The sequence below is a fragment of the Amphiura filiformis genome, chromosome 8 (assembly GCF_039555335.1).
Source record: "Amphiura filiformis chromosome 8, Afil_fr2py, whole genome shotgun sequence".
NCBI lineage: Eukaryota > Metazoa > Echinodermata > Ophiuroidea > Amphilepidida > Amphiuridae > Amphiura > Amphiura filiformis.
This window is the reverse complement of record NC_092635.1, coordinates 6,313,860-6,326,963: the sequence shown is the minus strand read 5'-3', so window position 1 is coordinate 6,326,963 and position 13,104 is coordinate 6,313,860. Positions and strand designations below refer to the sequence as shown.

At 44.3% G+C, this 13,104-nt stretch overlaps 1 protein-coding gene across 9 annotated transcripts in view; it reads right to left on the bottom strand.

Moving 5' to 3' along the window:
* LOC140158552 (signal-transducing adaptor protein 1-like) overlaps positions 1 to 13,104 on the bottom strand; it is an 81,102-nt gene that overhangs the window by 45,741 nt on the left and 22,257 nt on the right. For all 9 annotated transcript variants that reach the window (XM_072181678.1, XM_072181679.1, XM_072181682.1 and 6 more), the window contains exons 3-4: positions 1,522 to 1,626; positions 754 to 810 (exon numbers count right to left, since the gene is read on the bottom strand). In XM_072181678.1, the coding sequence (XP_072037779.1) occupies positions 754 to 810; positions 1,522 to 1,626 (162 nt within the window). The remainder of the gene's footprint in view (positions 1 to 753; positions 811 to 1,521; positions 1,627 to 13,104) is intronic.

The following is a 13,104-nucleotide window of genomic DNA, read 5'->3' as shown; positions in this document are numbered from 1 at the left end:
GGATTTCAATACAAGTGTGAACATAAATAAAATATCAAGTGTATGCGATTTATCGTGCACTTCACCTTAGGTACCAGCACACAATAATTTATTCTATTACCACTGAGATACATCAGAATTATTTTGCTTCAACATTGGGTGCAACCAAAGCACAGGTCCTCTCAGCATTTAAGGTTCTAATTATTTCCGAACAGTATTTCACCTGGGTGGGCAAGCAAATGAGGCAAAGGGCCAACACATTGGTGCTGATTTGACATTGGGATTCGAACCCACGCCTTGAGGTACCCCACGATTATGAGTCCAGATCTTTACCGCAGCGCCACCATGCACTCAACATCTGAAGTTAAAGCGTAATTGTGTTCTAGCCTGGAAGTGATTTTCAATAAAATAATTATCTTTCCCAATGTTGCCATTTTTGTGCATTTTTTGATCCTCAAGTATTGCTTGTGTCATTCACTTCAAATCCCAGGGATGTTTTCTTTTAAATGTTGGAAGTTTTTATTTCCATTCAGCCACACAGCATGAGGCTGGATATTCACAATGATCTTTACACATGCATGTCAGACTAGGCCAGCTCAGCCAGCTAAGCCAATTCACTGAACACATTGAGAAAAGTTACAGTACCGTGAATGGCATGCCCACCTACTTGTGTCTGATTTCCTTCAGTTGATATTCAGTTGTCAAAGTTTGTGTCATTGTTATGTCATTACAATTCTACATTTACTTTGGTTATGAAGTTTGTTATTAACTTACTGACGATACTGCGACTACTTTGAGCCATATGTTTTCTAATTCTTCTGCTGACGATGCCTGCAATAAGGAACAAAACAAAATTGTAGAAATCAGATAATCATATTGTAACTGCAATGTACAACAATGTATATGTACCCAAATGATTAACACCCCAAGTTTAAATTTGCTTACTATATATCGCTTTAATTCTTGTGTGTGGGGGCAATCTACACTGGGAGCTTAATTTCCATCTACGTGTAGGCCTACATAGTATTTCCAAAATCCATATCTATGTAGACTTGCCAACATGTTATGGGACTGCCCACACATTGCTAATAATACCATACAGGATAGCAACTGGATCAAGTGTTACATTTGAAAGCAATAGTAGTACATGAATGTCAAGGTACTGTATAACAGAATATGACTTGATCCTTGCATTACAAGATTTTTAGCATCCCACATGTTCTACTTGAAAGGTATCTGCTCAAGGGCCAAAATTTATTATGTTTTTCTTTATAGCTTTATTCCCATTTTGGCATATATTTGTATTTTGGCCGTCTGACATTTTGATGGCCGCCCCACATTTTGATACCTTGCTACGGCCCTGATCTGCTCTGAAGCCAACCTGAAGTGTCATCAAACAAATTACGAGATCTCTACATAAAAGCCTGCCAATTTACTTTCTTTCAACATCGCTGAACTTGGTAGAAAACAATTACACAAACCACCATATTAAAGTTAGATAAAAATATGGTAGATAATTAGTAAGCTGCATATCAAAATTACCTTTATTTTATATGTTGCATGTTTACACTTGACCGTCATCCTACATCTATCTTTCTGTTCTGGTATTGCTGTTGTATTTCTGTCCAGTACTAATGTGTCTAAAGGCTGAAAAATACAAATTGAACATATCACATTAATAAAGGAAACAATGTTGTTATGTACATTTATCTTGACATTGCACCTGTTCCATAATTCCTACAAGCCTTTAAACTTTAGGTTGTGTAGCTTAGAACTAGTTCTAGTTCCTCGAGGGGGGGTGCACATGAAGCGCGCATGGCCGCGAAGCGGCCAACGAGGTGCGTGAGCGAGGTCTGGTGGATTTTGTAATGTCAGGGAGGGGTTGTCATGGTCCCATACAGGCACTGAACAAGTGCTACTGTAGCTTTGAAACACCTGCACCATTCTCGGAATCACAGCATTAGACACATGTGTTAAGACGGCACAATCAGAAATCAGAATACTCTCTCATTAACAGAGACACTTTATTTTTGATGTCACTACTAATCTTGAGGTAACAAGCAATAGCATTCTTAGTTCCAAAGTCATCAGATGTTATTATCAGTGGTGGTAACATGAGGAGGGGGTAGTCAGAACTCTTGTTGATTCCCCCCTGAAATTCACTCCCCCCCCCCCCTATGTCTGTTATTGTTTATTAGTTTGTCACCCATGGGTCAGGCTGGATTGCATCACATATACAAGTGAAACATGGCATCTATGGCTATAAGTCAACACAAGTAAACAGCAACAAGGATATAGGCCCAAATTAAAGTTCAAGTTTCTGTCAACCAGCATCCATTTCCGACTGCTGCTATATGATAGACAGGTCCAACTAAACCTTGGTACAGAGCACTGTGAACATCAGAAGTGGCACAGTTTTGGAATTTCCCAAAAAAGTACTTTGATCTGATTGGTAGTTGCAATGATATTTACATGGACTCTGACCTGCTCGTATGGGGAAATGATACACAAAATGTCAAAGAATATTGCTAAACAATATTTTGAAGTGCCTACATTATTTCCAAAAAATGCACCTTTTCCTATACTTATTTACAGAATAAATTGAGCACCATTTAAGACAATTGCCCGTATCTATGTAAACCTGTGCAAGTATACTAACTGATCAAGCTCCATCAAGTCCATTGTCTCAAAATGTCTTTAAAATGATGCCAAATGTCACAAGAGAAACATATTTTCCACTTTCTTTTAAACAGTAACCATTAACGAACATGCATGTGACTATGTTTTATAAACATGCCAATTCTAAGAAGTATTATTATATTCCAATTTTGATGACACCTCTGTCACTTTAAAAGAGGTCTTAAGGCCACTACAGACTTTGAGTATTTGACATCAAATATATATCACAATTTGATATCTTTATTAACTATTCCCATTAATATATTCTCATTTGTAAAAAAAACCCTAATTTTGAGGTAAATGCTTGCAGATGGAATTTTACAGTATGCTATTTTCAATCAAGATTATAGCCTGGACTTCTGTGGGTCACTTAGTTACAAACGGATATTTGCAGGAAGAAATTCTACATTTTGGTAGAGGGATTATTAGTTTTTGAATGGTTCATATTACCAATTGGCACCCTAGCAACATATGCACCCACATTCTAATTTAGTCTGAACTTTAAATATGGTCACATGTCACACTGGATATGAAATTGATCAAACATCATAAACAAATAAGATTTTGACATTCATACAAAGCGATTAGGCTACAGGTCTTAAGCATGGTGAGTCTACAACCATTAAAATGTCACCATTGTTAAAACATGATAGGCTGTACATTTCCGTTTGATATTTTGACTGAATTAATCTTCAGTCACATTAGTTTCCAATTACAGAAATAGTTATTCTGATTTATTTTCACATAGAAATTGTGATGTTCTTGTAAATACTTCAGTGAATGGTATACAAATATTGACTGCTATGAGGGGCACAGTTTAAAATTATAGGCCTCGGTGATGTCAAAACCATGACTATGCCCGAAGCGAAGCTGAGGGCATAGTCATGGTTTTGACATCACCGAGGGCCTATAATTTTAAACTGTGCCCTTAATATTAAGCAGTCAATATTTGTTTTATATACCGAATAATATAGATTCTTCTCATTTGATTGGTTAAAAGATTTCCTGACTGACAAGGCCTACAAGCTTTTAACTGCATAGGCCTTTAGGCTTAAATGCACACAGCATGACAGTGCATGCAAGAGCAAGGGTGCAGAATTTAGACCGATATCTACCGATGTCATAATCTAAAACAACCCTACCGTTTCTGTGCTAACATCACACACTGCCTAGTCTCCAGGTCGTAGTAATTTGTCTAAAAAGTGACATTTGGCAGGTATAAATCCTTGACATGTAACATTTTGTAAACAATCACTGCACTCACTACGGCGGCCGGTGAAAGATCGTCGTCAAGCAAGGAGAGGTCAAATTCATTGCGAACTGTGACGCGATAGTGTCAACACTCGTAATCAACGCCGGCCGTATAGTGGGTGCGCAATGTATACAAGCGATCTGTGTATTCGGGGTTGCGAATATCCAATTATTTTCGGGCATAGAATCAACTGTGCCCGGGGCACAGTTGTTGTATGACGTCATCTTGATAGAAAAAGGGGGCACAGCTATTTTAATGACTCCACTTTTAACCAATCAGATGAGAGGAATCTATATATGAGGTATATAATGTGATATATTAATAGGCCTACACTTCTCACAATCAGTAGTCCTAATTGTAATAAATTTTTTATGCAGATGGTGCCTGGTGACTTCAGCATTTTTTTGTCGAAGCAAATGAGGGACTACTACAATCTAGTCCTATCAGTGTTTTATCTTTACCATTGCAACATTTTTGATGAAACTGACCCCTTAAAGCCATATTGTAACACTTGCTGACGAGGACGCCCTCAATATTTTTTTACACAACTGTAATGTACATTAGTAAACTAACATACCCTGCAAAATTCAAATGCGTACACGATGTTCATAACACAGTATGTTCATGGTGTGTGGGATGGTCATACACACATCAAAGGACCGTACCGTAGCACGACGGACGGAGTGACACGCATTAGCGACATCAGCGCTGATAGTAAATTCGAATTTGCTTTGTTTTACCTCAATTGTTTGGCTAAAATTAAAAAGGAGCATATCTGACAGTAAAAACTAACATAATTTTTATGGAAAAGAAATCCTAATCTATTTTTATGGAAATGTTACAATATGGCTTTTTTTATACGGGGGTTAATATATAGGCTATGTTTACTACACTAGAGAAATGGTTATTTCATGTGAATGAACAGGTTGACTTTGGGTTGGCTGGTTCATTTATTATCAGTAAACTGCAATCTCCTCCAGCCATTCTGGTACCTGTGATCTCAATTTTGATTTTTTTTTACTAGCATAAAAGTCAAATTCCAAGATGTCAGATTTTAATATGACACAATACTTGAATTGATTTTACTATTGGCTTACTTGGTTTTTTTTGAACAATTACCTTTTTTGTTGCTATACCTGATATAAATCAGTGTGGGTCAGGCCAGGGACATGCTGTATTTGGAGTAATCAATTTATTCATTCAGGTGACTAAAATGGAAACTAGTGACTATGTGACTGTGTAAATTATGTGACAATAGATCCAGAGAAAACTTGAATTTATAAATTATATACAAACCTAGAGTTTACTCCTGGGGTGATAAAGGAACTGTTCCCAATTTGTAGCTATTTAATTTTGCTGGCATCTTGGAACAGCCTCCTGGGACAGGGTTCTCAACTTTGGTTTGAGTGGGAATGTGTGGACTCAGAAAAACTACCCGACTATCAAATCTGATGAAAAACAGACCCGAAATTGTTGATGAAATTTTGAGAAAAAAAACACCCTTTTTACAATTACTGGTACCAATAACAGGGGCAATTGACAAACGATGGCTCTGCATCAAAGCTGGCTTTGTTCTGTGATGGGTATAACTTATAAGGGACCTCTAAAATAGATAAAAAAGTATCATAGTAGTGTGTTTCACTATAATAGATTTATATCTTTTGCCCTTCTCCAGCGTGCCTCTGTGGCTCAGTACGCTAGAGTGTTATGCTGGTATTACAAAGGTCGCCGGTTCGAATCTGGCCAGATGCACTGGTTTTATTCCACGTTTACATGCGCTGGCTGCTCTGGGTCAAGATTAAAATTTGTTCAGGTACATGGTCTGTAGCACAGATTTGTGTTTCTATAGCTCTCCTCTGAAAGTAATATTATCTGCAAAGTCATGGTTCAAATCCATAACTGAAGCAGGGTAGTTGCTTTGATCTATGTTTTCATTCAAGTCACTCACTCAAAAGAAGATTTTGAGTGTGCCTTTGCATGGACTGGCCCTTCAAATTCTTCATTCAAAATCTGACTTTTGGGGTATGTATACACATCTAAAATCCCCATTTTCATAGATTTTTGGTAATATTCCATCCCAAATTCTGTAAAATCTTAAATTTTTTGACCAACTACTGGTTTTGGGAGCAGGTCAGTTCTGGTGTTTTTTTGTGTTTTTTTCAAACTGTGGTTTATCAAATTTGAATACAAATAATTGTGTCTATTCAGTTATCTTGCTAATTGGAGACATAGTCACAGCTTGAGAATCAAAGCAAGTGATCTGAATATCTAACCCTGCCTGCCATAACAATATCAGTTTGTTTTGATTCTCTCTGATTTGATCACTCATGCAGAACTGTCGGCCATGTTGACTTATTGTTGAAAGTGTCCTTATGCAACATGTACATGATGTATGCCTACAAAAATATTAAGAAAGCCCACATCACAGGGCCAGGCCAAATGACTTTTGGGGAGGGGGCTCTATAATCACTAGCCATCGTGACTGACGGCCATCTTGGATTTGACTCCCGTTGGCCATTTGGCAAAAATGATACCTAATTTTTTGAAGACTTGACACCCTAAATCAACTGGAATTTTGTTTTAACAAATGATATTTTTATTCACAACATACCTGCCCTAATGTATGTCTTTCAAATCTAAATTTCAATTATTTTTCTAAAATCAACTTAATAATATCCGTAATATTTTGATATGAAGCTTCCTGATTGTCACTTCACAGCAGAAGCGATTTAACCACAATTGCTAATTCAGACCCTGGGAATCTTCCCACACATCAATTCCATGTTCTGCTCTGCAAGTTAGTATATGCATGCACTTTTTAAATCATGATTGATAATGTATATACCAGTATTCATAATGAAAATATCACAAATTTAATGTGCATGGGGGATGGGGGTCATAAGTCAGTTTGTTCACACAATCTTTGTCTACTTTGATGACAATTGTTGTGAACCCCCAGTTCAATCTGGGGCAGAATTTCATTACACATTGCCAGACATAAAAAGAAGTTCACAAGAATCAAGTTTGATTTTAAAACCTAAATTTGTTTGAAGTGAGAATCTTTACAAGAATCAATTCACAGATACGGTATGCTTAATTTGAACAAAACTTCTGCTTCAACCTAGAAGTACAAAATCTGTGGCATCAGGGCTTCATGCTTTGCGTCACATGCAGTGTGTTTAAAAAAACGTGATGCATAAAGAGCATGGTGCGCTGACTGCGCTCAGCAAGTACAAATCGTGCAGCAGTTGCACGCATAGTATGCATTGCACTGAAATAATTATTCTCATTATACCTCCAGTTTCCGAGGTCTATTTACTTTGTACTTCCGAGTTGATGGACTATATAATGCATATGATGACCAGGCACATGTTATTATGTAAAATAGGCATAAAAATGTTTATGTTGCCTTTAACATAATTAAAGCTCCCAAGTCAGGATCAGTTACTGTTTCTTTTCCTTTTTTTTTACATTATGCCACATACACTATTATAGTAGCGTAGCCAGCGGGGGGGGGAGGTTTCCCCCAACACCTAAAATGGTGACAGAGAAGGGGGAAAATGAGCATGAGAAGAAGCGGAGAAAAGAGAGAAAAAAAAGGGGAAGGAGAGGGAGAAAGAGAAGAGAAAGGGGGAGGAGAAGGAGAAAGAGAAGAGAAAGGGGGAGAAGGAGAAAGAGAAGAGAAAGGAGAGGGGAAAGAGAAGGGTAAGGGAGGGAAAAAGAAAAGGGGAAAATAGGGTTGATACTGATGTTTGCCCCAACGGACTGACAACGCTGGCTACACGCCAGTGCAATATTACAAAATGCAAGTTCACTACAAAATATGATGGTAAATAATGATTTAATAAAATACATGTAATAATATATAGAAGGGAACATTTACGGAGGGCATTAAACAAAAGATTTCTATTAAGCCCTAAACAAAACTACATACAAAGCTAAAACAACAAGGTTTGTCATCAGAGTTGTGCAATACAAATTATAAACAGGCAAAACATTTTGCAAATTTGATACCAATTATATGAAAATTCAAATAATCATGGGGGACAACTCTCTTTTTCTGGATTTTGGGTTTGTTTGAAAAGGGCAATCTTTTTTTTATGCCTGAATGTGGTATTGACCCTTTGCATGGTCATCTAAAAAAAACCGAGTACCTGCAAAGTGTGTGTTGTGTGCGTCACGCCTGTCAAGCGTGTGTTTTAATAGTCCCAAACAAAATGTTTGGTAGACTCATAACCGGTGCGATCTTACCTTTCCGATGTTGATTAAGATACTTCTTGCATCGATCCCGAGATGCGGAAAAAACCAATAGTCATTTTTTCCCACATAAATGAATAAATAACAAAAACCCCGATCCCCGAGTGGACTCACCCATTCGGTGACGTCACACACGATAATCACCCTTATCCGACTTGGGCAGCCCTACTCGGCCAAACTTGTAGGGGCGGCGGGGTCGGGATAATCAACATCGGAAAGGTAAGATCGCACCGGTTATGAGTCTACCAAACATTTTTGTTTGGGACTAGACTCAGTACACCGGTCGATCTTACCGCTTCCGATGTTGATTAAGATACTTCTTGCATCAACATCTGAAAGATCGATCTAGCAAGTAACCGACGGATGGAGGTACAAGATTGGCCAGCATCTGATAAGGATCGGGAGAGTGGGTAGCATGGTAATCGCGAGGTCAAACTATTTCCCCCCCTCACGGCCGGGAAACAGAAAGACTACGTGAACAGACAAAAAACCCCTGAACTGAAAGTTCAGTGGTTAAGAATAGAAACACTGGTTCTTACCATGTTGGAATTCTGATTGTCCATAAAACACCTGATACCCAACCACCATATTATCTCCGCAGAATAGCCCTGGAGAACTTATCGCCTGGTCGTTGGTTTACGTTTTTGTAGTAAACCGTGGAAAAGGACGACGGGTTCTTCCAAGACACAGCCTGACAAATCTCTTCTATGGGGACCCCCCCCTATGGTAGGCCCACGAAGATGAGATAGATCTGGTTGAGTGGGCCTTGGGCGAAGCGTCTTTTGCCGCCCCGAGTCCACCAACACCTGGACCAGCCACCGTGCCAGAGTCTGTTTAGCGGCTGGACCGTGCGGTTCTGCGTGAGTGATAAATAAGCGGTCATGAGCCCCTCTTAAGGTTTGTGTTCGGCCAAGGTAGTGCTGTAGCGCCTCACGGGCACCACAACCTGTCTTGGCTATTGACGAACCCTGCCCAATATTGGGGAGGAAGAGGCGAGTGTCGGAATGCTTCGCTCATTTTTGCAAGGAAATCCGGCGAAGAAACAGCGTCGCTCCGTTGTTAGTAAATACGGAGGCTGACTTCGAGACTGCGTGCAACTCTGAGCAGCGCCGTCCCGAAGCCAACGCCAGAAGAAAGGCCGCCTTAAGAGTGAGGTATTTAAGGGTCGCTTTTGACAGGGGCTCAAAAGGGGACCCTTAATATACTCCAAGACTGTGTTGAGGTCCCATGGAGGACCACCTTCCTTTTCGGCGGGCGCTCGTTGAACATACCGTCGAGAAGAAGACTTAGGGACCCATCTGAATTGATAGTCGACCCGTCTTCAAATCCCGATGAATCGAGAGAATGGCTGACTTATAGTTGGCTATCGTTGCCTGCTGAAGTCCTGACCTGAACTTTTCTGTCAGAAAATCTGCCACTAGAGGCACAGGGGCTCTAGTGGGAGATGTATTTCTCTCATCGCACCATGCGTAGTAGGGAGCCAAAGCGCTGACTATACGTGACGGAGGGTAGACTCGTCTACCCCGGCGATGAGAGAAGCAGCTTCTGATGAAAAGCCTCCCTCCGCGGCACGCGTTCCCTGATAAGGGCCATGCAGCTAACTGCAGGTGCTCTAGTGGTAGACTTGGTACCTCTCCTCCGGGCATCCGGAGTAGATTTGGTAACTCGGGGAGGCGGCTGAGCCGCTAGTAGATCCACCATCGGTCGAAACCACAGGTGTTTGGCCAGAACGGTGCTATCAGAATGACGTTGCAATCCTCCTCCCGATCTTGGTCACCACCCTTGCGAGCAGTGAGATCGGGGAAAGCGTAAGCAGTCATTCCTCCCAGTCTACGGACAGAGCGCCCACGGCGAATGCCTGTGGGTCTGCGACCCTTGAGCAATACACGGCAGCTGATGATTTCGATGAGATGCGAACAAATCTATCGAGGGGTGGTACATCACCGAAGATCGTCTGGGCGACCTGCGGAGCACGGGACCATTCTGTAGGTCCCGACACCTTTCCTCGTGACAGATCGTCCGCGAGGATGTTGGTGACTCCGCTATGTGCATCGCTCTCAACGTAATCTGCCTGGCCTTGCACCACCCTATCAGGCGAAGTGCGTGCAGGCATAACCGTGGTGACCTGGTGCCCCCTTGTCTGTTGAGGTAGGCCACCACGGTTGTGTTGTCTGTTTGGACAACGATATGAGATCCCACGATCACCTTCTCGAAATGCTGGAGAGTTCTCTCCACTGCCCAAAGTTCGAGAAGGTTGATATGGAACTCCGTCTCCGTGGCCGACCATAGGCCGAGACTGAGTCCCGTGGATGTGGCCCCCAGCCCAGCTTTGACGCGTCGGTCGACCCTACGTGACGCACCGCTGGTGCAGGAAACCTGACACCTTGAGTCAAATTGGGCTGATGGGTCCACCACCAGAGTTCCTCGCGCGCGATCTCCGACATCGGAACCGCGAGGGATATTGGGTGACGACTGGGCCTGTAAAAGGCTAGAAGGTGTAGTTGTATAGGCCTCATGTGAAAGCGGCAGTGCAGCACGAGGTCTACCATACTGGCCATAAGGCCCAAAACCTTCATCCATGCCACAGCGGGTGCCCCTCTGACTCGGCCAAGAGTCGGGCACACCTCGCCATGTTCGTCACCCTCTCGGGTGAGGGCACCGCGATCCCCTCCTTGAGGTTGATCTGGGCCCCTAAGAATAGTGGTGTCTGCGTCGGGACCAAATTGGATTTCTTGGCGTTGATCAGAAATCCCAGGTCCCGCACCGCACGGACTACTAACTCCACGAGACACTGTGTCTCCAGCGGGTGCGTCCGTAAATGAACCAATCGTCCAGGTAGCAACACATGTTGACTCCCCTGCGCTTCAGGGAATGCGCTGCCACCGCCCTGACCAGGAGTGTAAACACTCTGGGGAGGTGGACAAGCGAATGGCAGGCATCGAAACTGGTAAGTTTGACCCTGTACCTTGAAGCGTAGAAACCTCTGATCTTGAGGTGCGATCGGAACATGCAGATATGCGTCCGAGAGATCTAGCGATGCCGCCCACATACCCTTGATGGGGCAGGCTAGCACCGAAGCGAGAGTCTCCATTCTGAACCTCTTGGGCCTGATGAACTCGTTCAACGGCTTGAGGTTCAGAATGGGCCTCAGTCGCCGGTCTTCTTTGGAGCCAGAAAAACGTGCTCCAAAACCCCTTGGTGAAAGGGGGTAGACCGGGACAATCGCTTGCTTCGTGAGAAGCTGAGTGACCTCTGACATGAGTGCCCGACGCTGTGGGCCGTCTGGCGGCACTACCGTGGACCTCTGAATCGTGCAGGCGCACGAGGGTGGCTGGTAAATTCCAGCCTGTAACCCCACTGACCACTGACAATACCCAGGCGCCCGGTGAGATGGCATGCCATCTCTGGGCGTAATGCACAGCGGCCGCCCACAGGGGAATCCCTGTGGAAGTCCAAACCTGCCGGCATGGACTGTCGACCGCCGTGCCCTCAGGACCGATCTGGTTTGCCACCCTTAGAAGAACGGCTCTTCTTAGGGGGCTTGCCACACGGTCCAGCACTACTCTGGCGCTTCCCAGATTTTTTGGGAGGTGCTGGAGTAGCCTCGGGCTCGGGTGTAGTCTGTGGTGCGCGTCCTGCTGAAGCCGGAGCTGGCGCTGAAGAACGCTTAGAAGACTTCTTCTTCTTGTGCTTCTTCTTCGCCTTACTGCCCTTCCCCTGGGTCAGGGCAGCCTCCGACTTCTTCAGAGTGCTCTCATTGGTGGCCTTCTTTGCCCGGTCCTCAACCGTAGCGCAAAAGGCCTGTCCAAAGAGTAGCCCCTGTCCCACCGAGTCTGACTTCTTCATTGCATCAGCAAAGTCGGAGCCGTAAGTTGACTGGAGGGACAGCCAGGCCTTCTCCCGGCGGCGAGATGACATCCTATGGGCTAGGCCCATAGAACTCTCGTTGAGGTTAGCTGTTAGCACCGCTAACAGATTAACCTCGCGGAAGAGTTCGACGTTGCCCGTGGTCGATTCGCTACCTTCCTACCGAGGTGCTCGGCAAGCGTGGTAGCGACGCTAGAGACTCTGATAAGCGAGCGTGCTCGCTTATCGATGAGCTTTAGCTCCTCCTCCCACTGGGGGGAGAACGACCCGTGCGCCTTGGCCGCTAGCGGCAGGCGCTTGGCAACGTCTGGATCCATGTCAGGGACCCTGAGGTAGGTTTCGTAGTCCTCCTGCGAAACACGCAGTGGAAGCGTGCAAGCACGCGGCGTCGAAGCTCCAGCGAGCCTGACAGCCCTACTGAAACCTACCCTTGAGGTCCGGGAATGCAAGTGCGCAGGCGACCCTTGTGTGGACGCGCTAGCTGGGCATCCTACTGAAAAGATGCCCTGGTCCTCCTGAACGGACTCCTCCTGAGAGAAAGCCAGGCCCAAACCTTGGGCCACACGGCTCATCACCTCAGCGGTGTCCGCAGGCAGACCATTGCTAGCGAAGTTCCTCACGGGAAGCGGGGAAGGATACCTGAAGCTAGCTGCACAGTCTCATCAGACTGTGAGTCGCTACTGGTTTCATCTTCCGACTCCTTTCCCTCGCCTTCAGACTCTGACTCACTCTCTGATGAGGAAGAGATCTGACGACGGGCATCTGAAGGTGGACAGGGAGGTGTCGCCACCGTGTGGCTAGCCAACTGAACACCAGCAGAAGAGGGAGTACTCCGCTAGACCCCGAGATGCTAGCTATAGCACCCGGGATCCGCGACGCTCTCGCTGCTGTCGCCCTAGCCATAGCAGTGTGCGGCCTACCCTGAGCTGTATCAGGGTTAGCCACTCGCCGCCGGGTTGGGTAACAACTGGTGGTACTGCTTGCCCAACGCTAGGCGGCACTTGCCACGGTGGAAGACCGTGGAAGAAACCACCCTGCGGCGGATACCACGGGGCATACCCTGTTGGTAG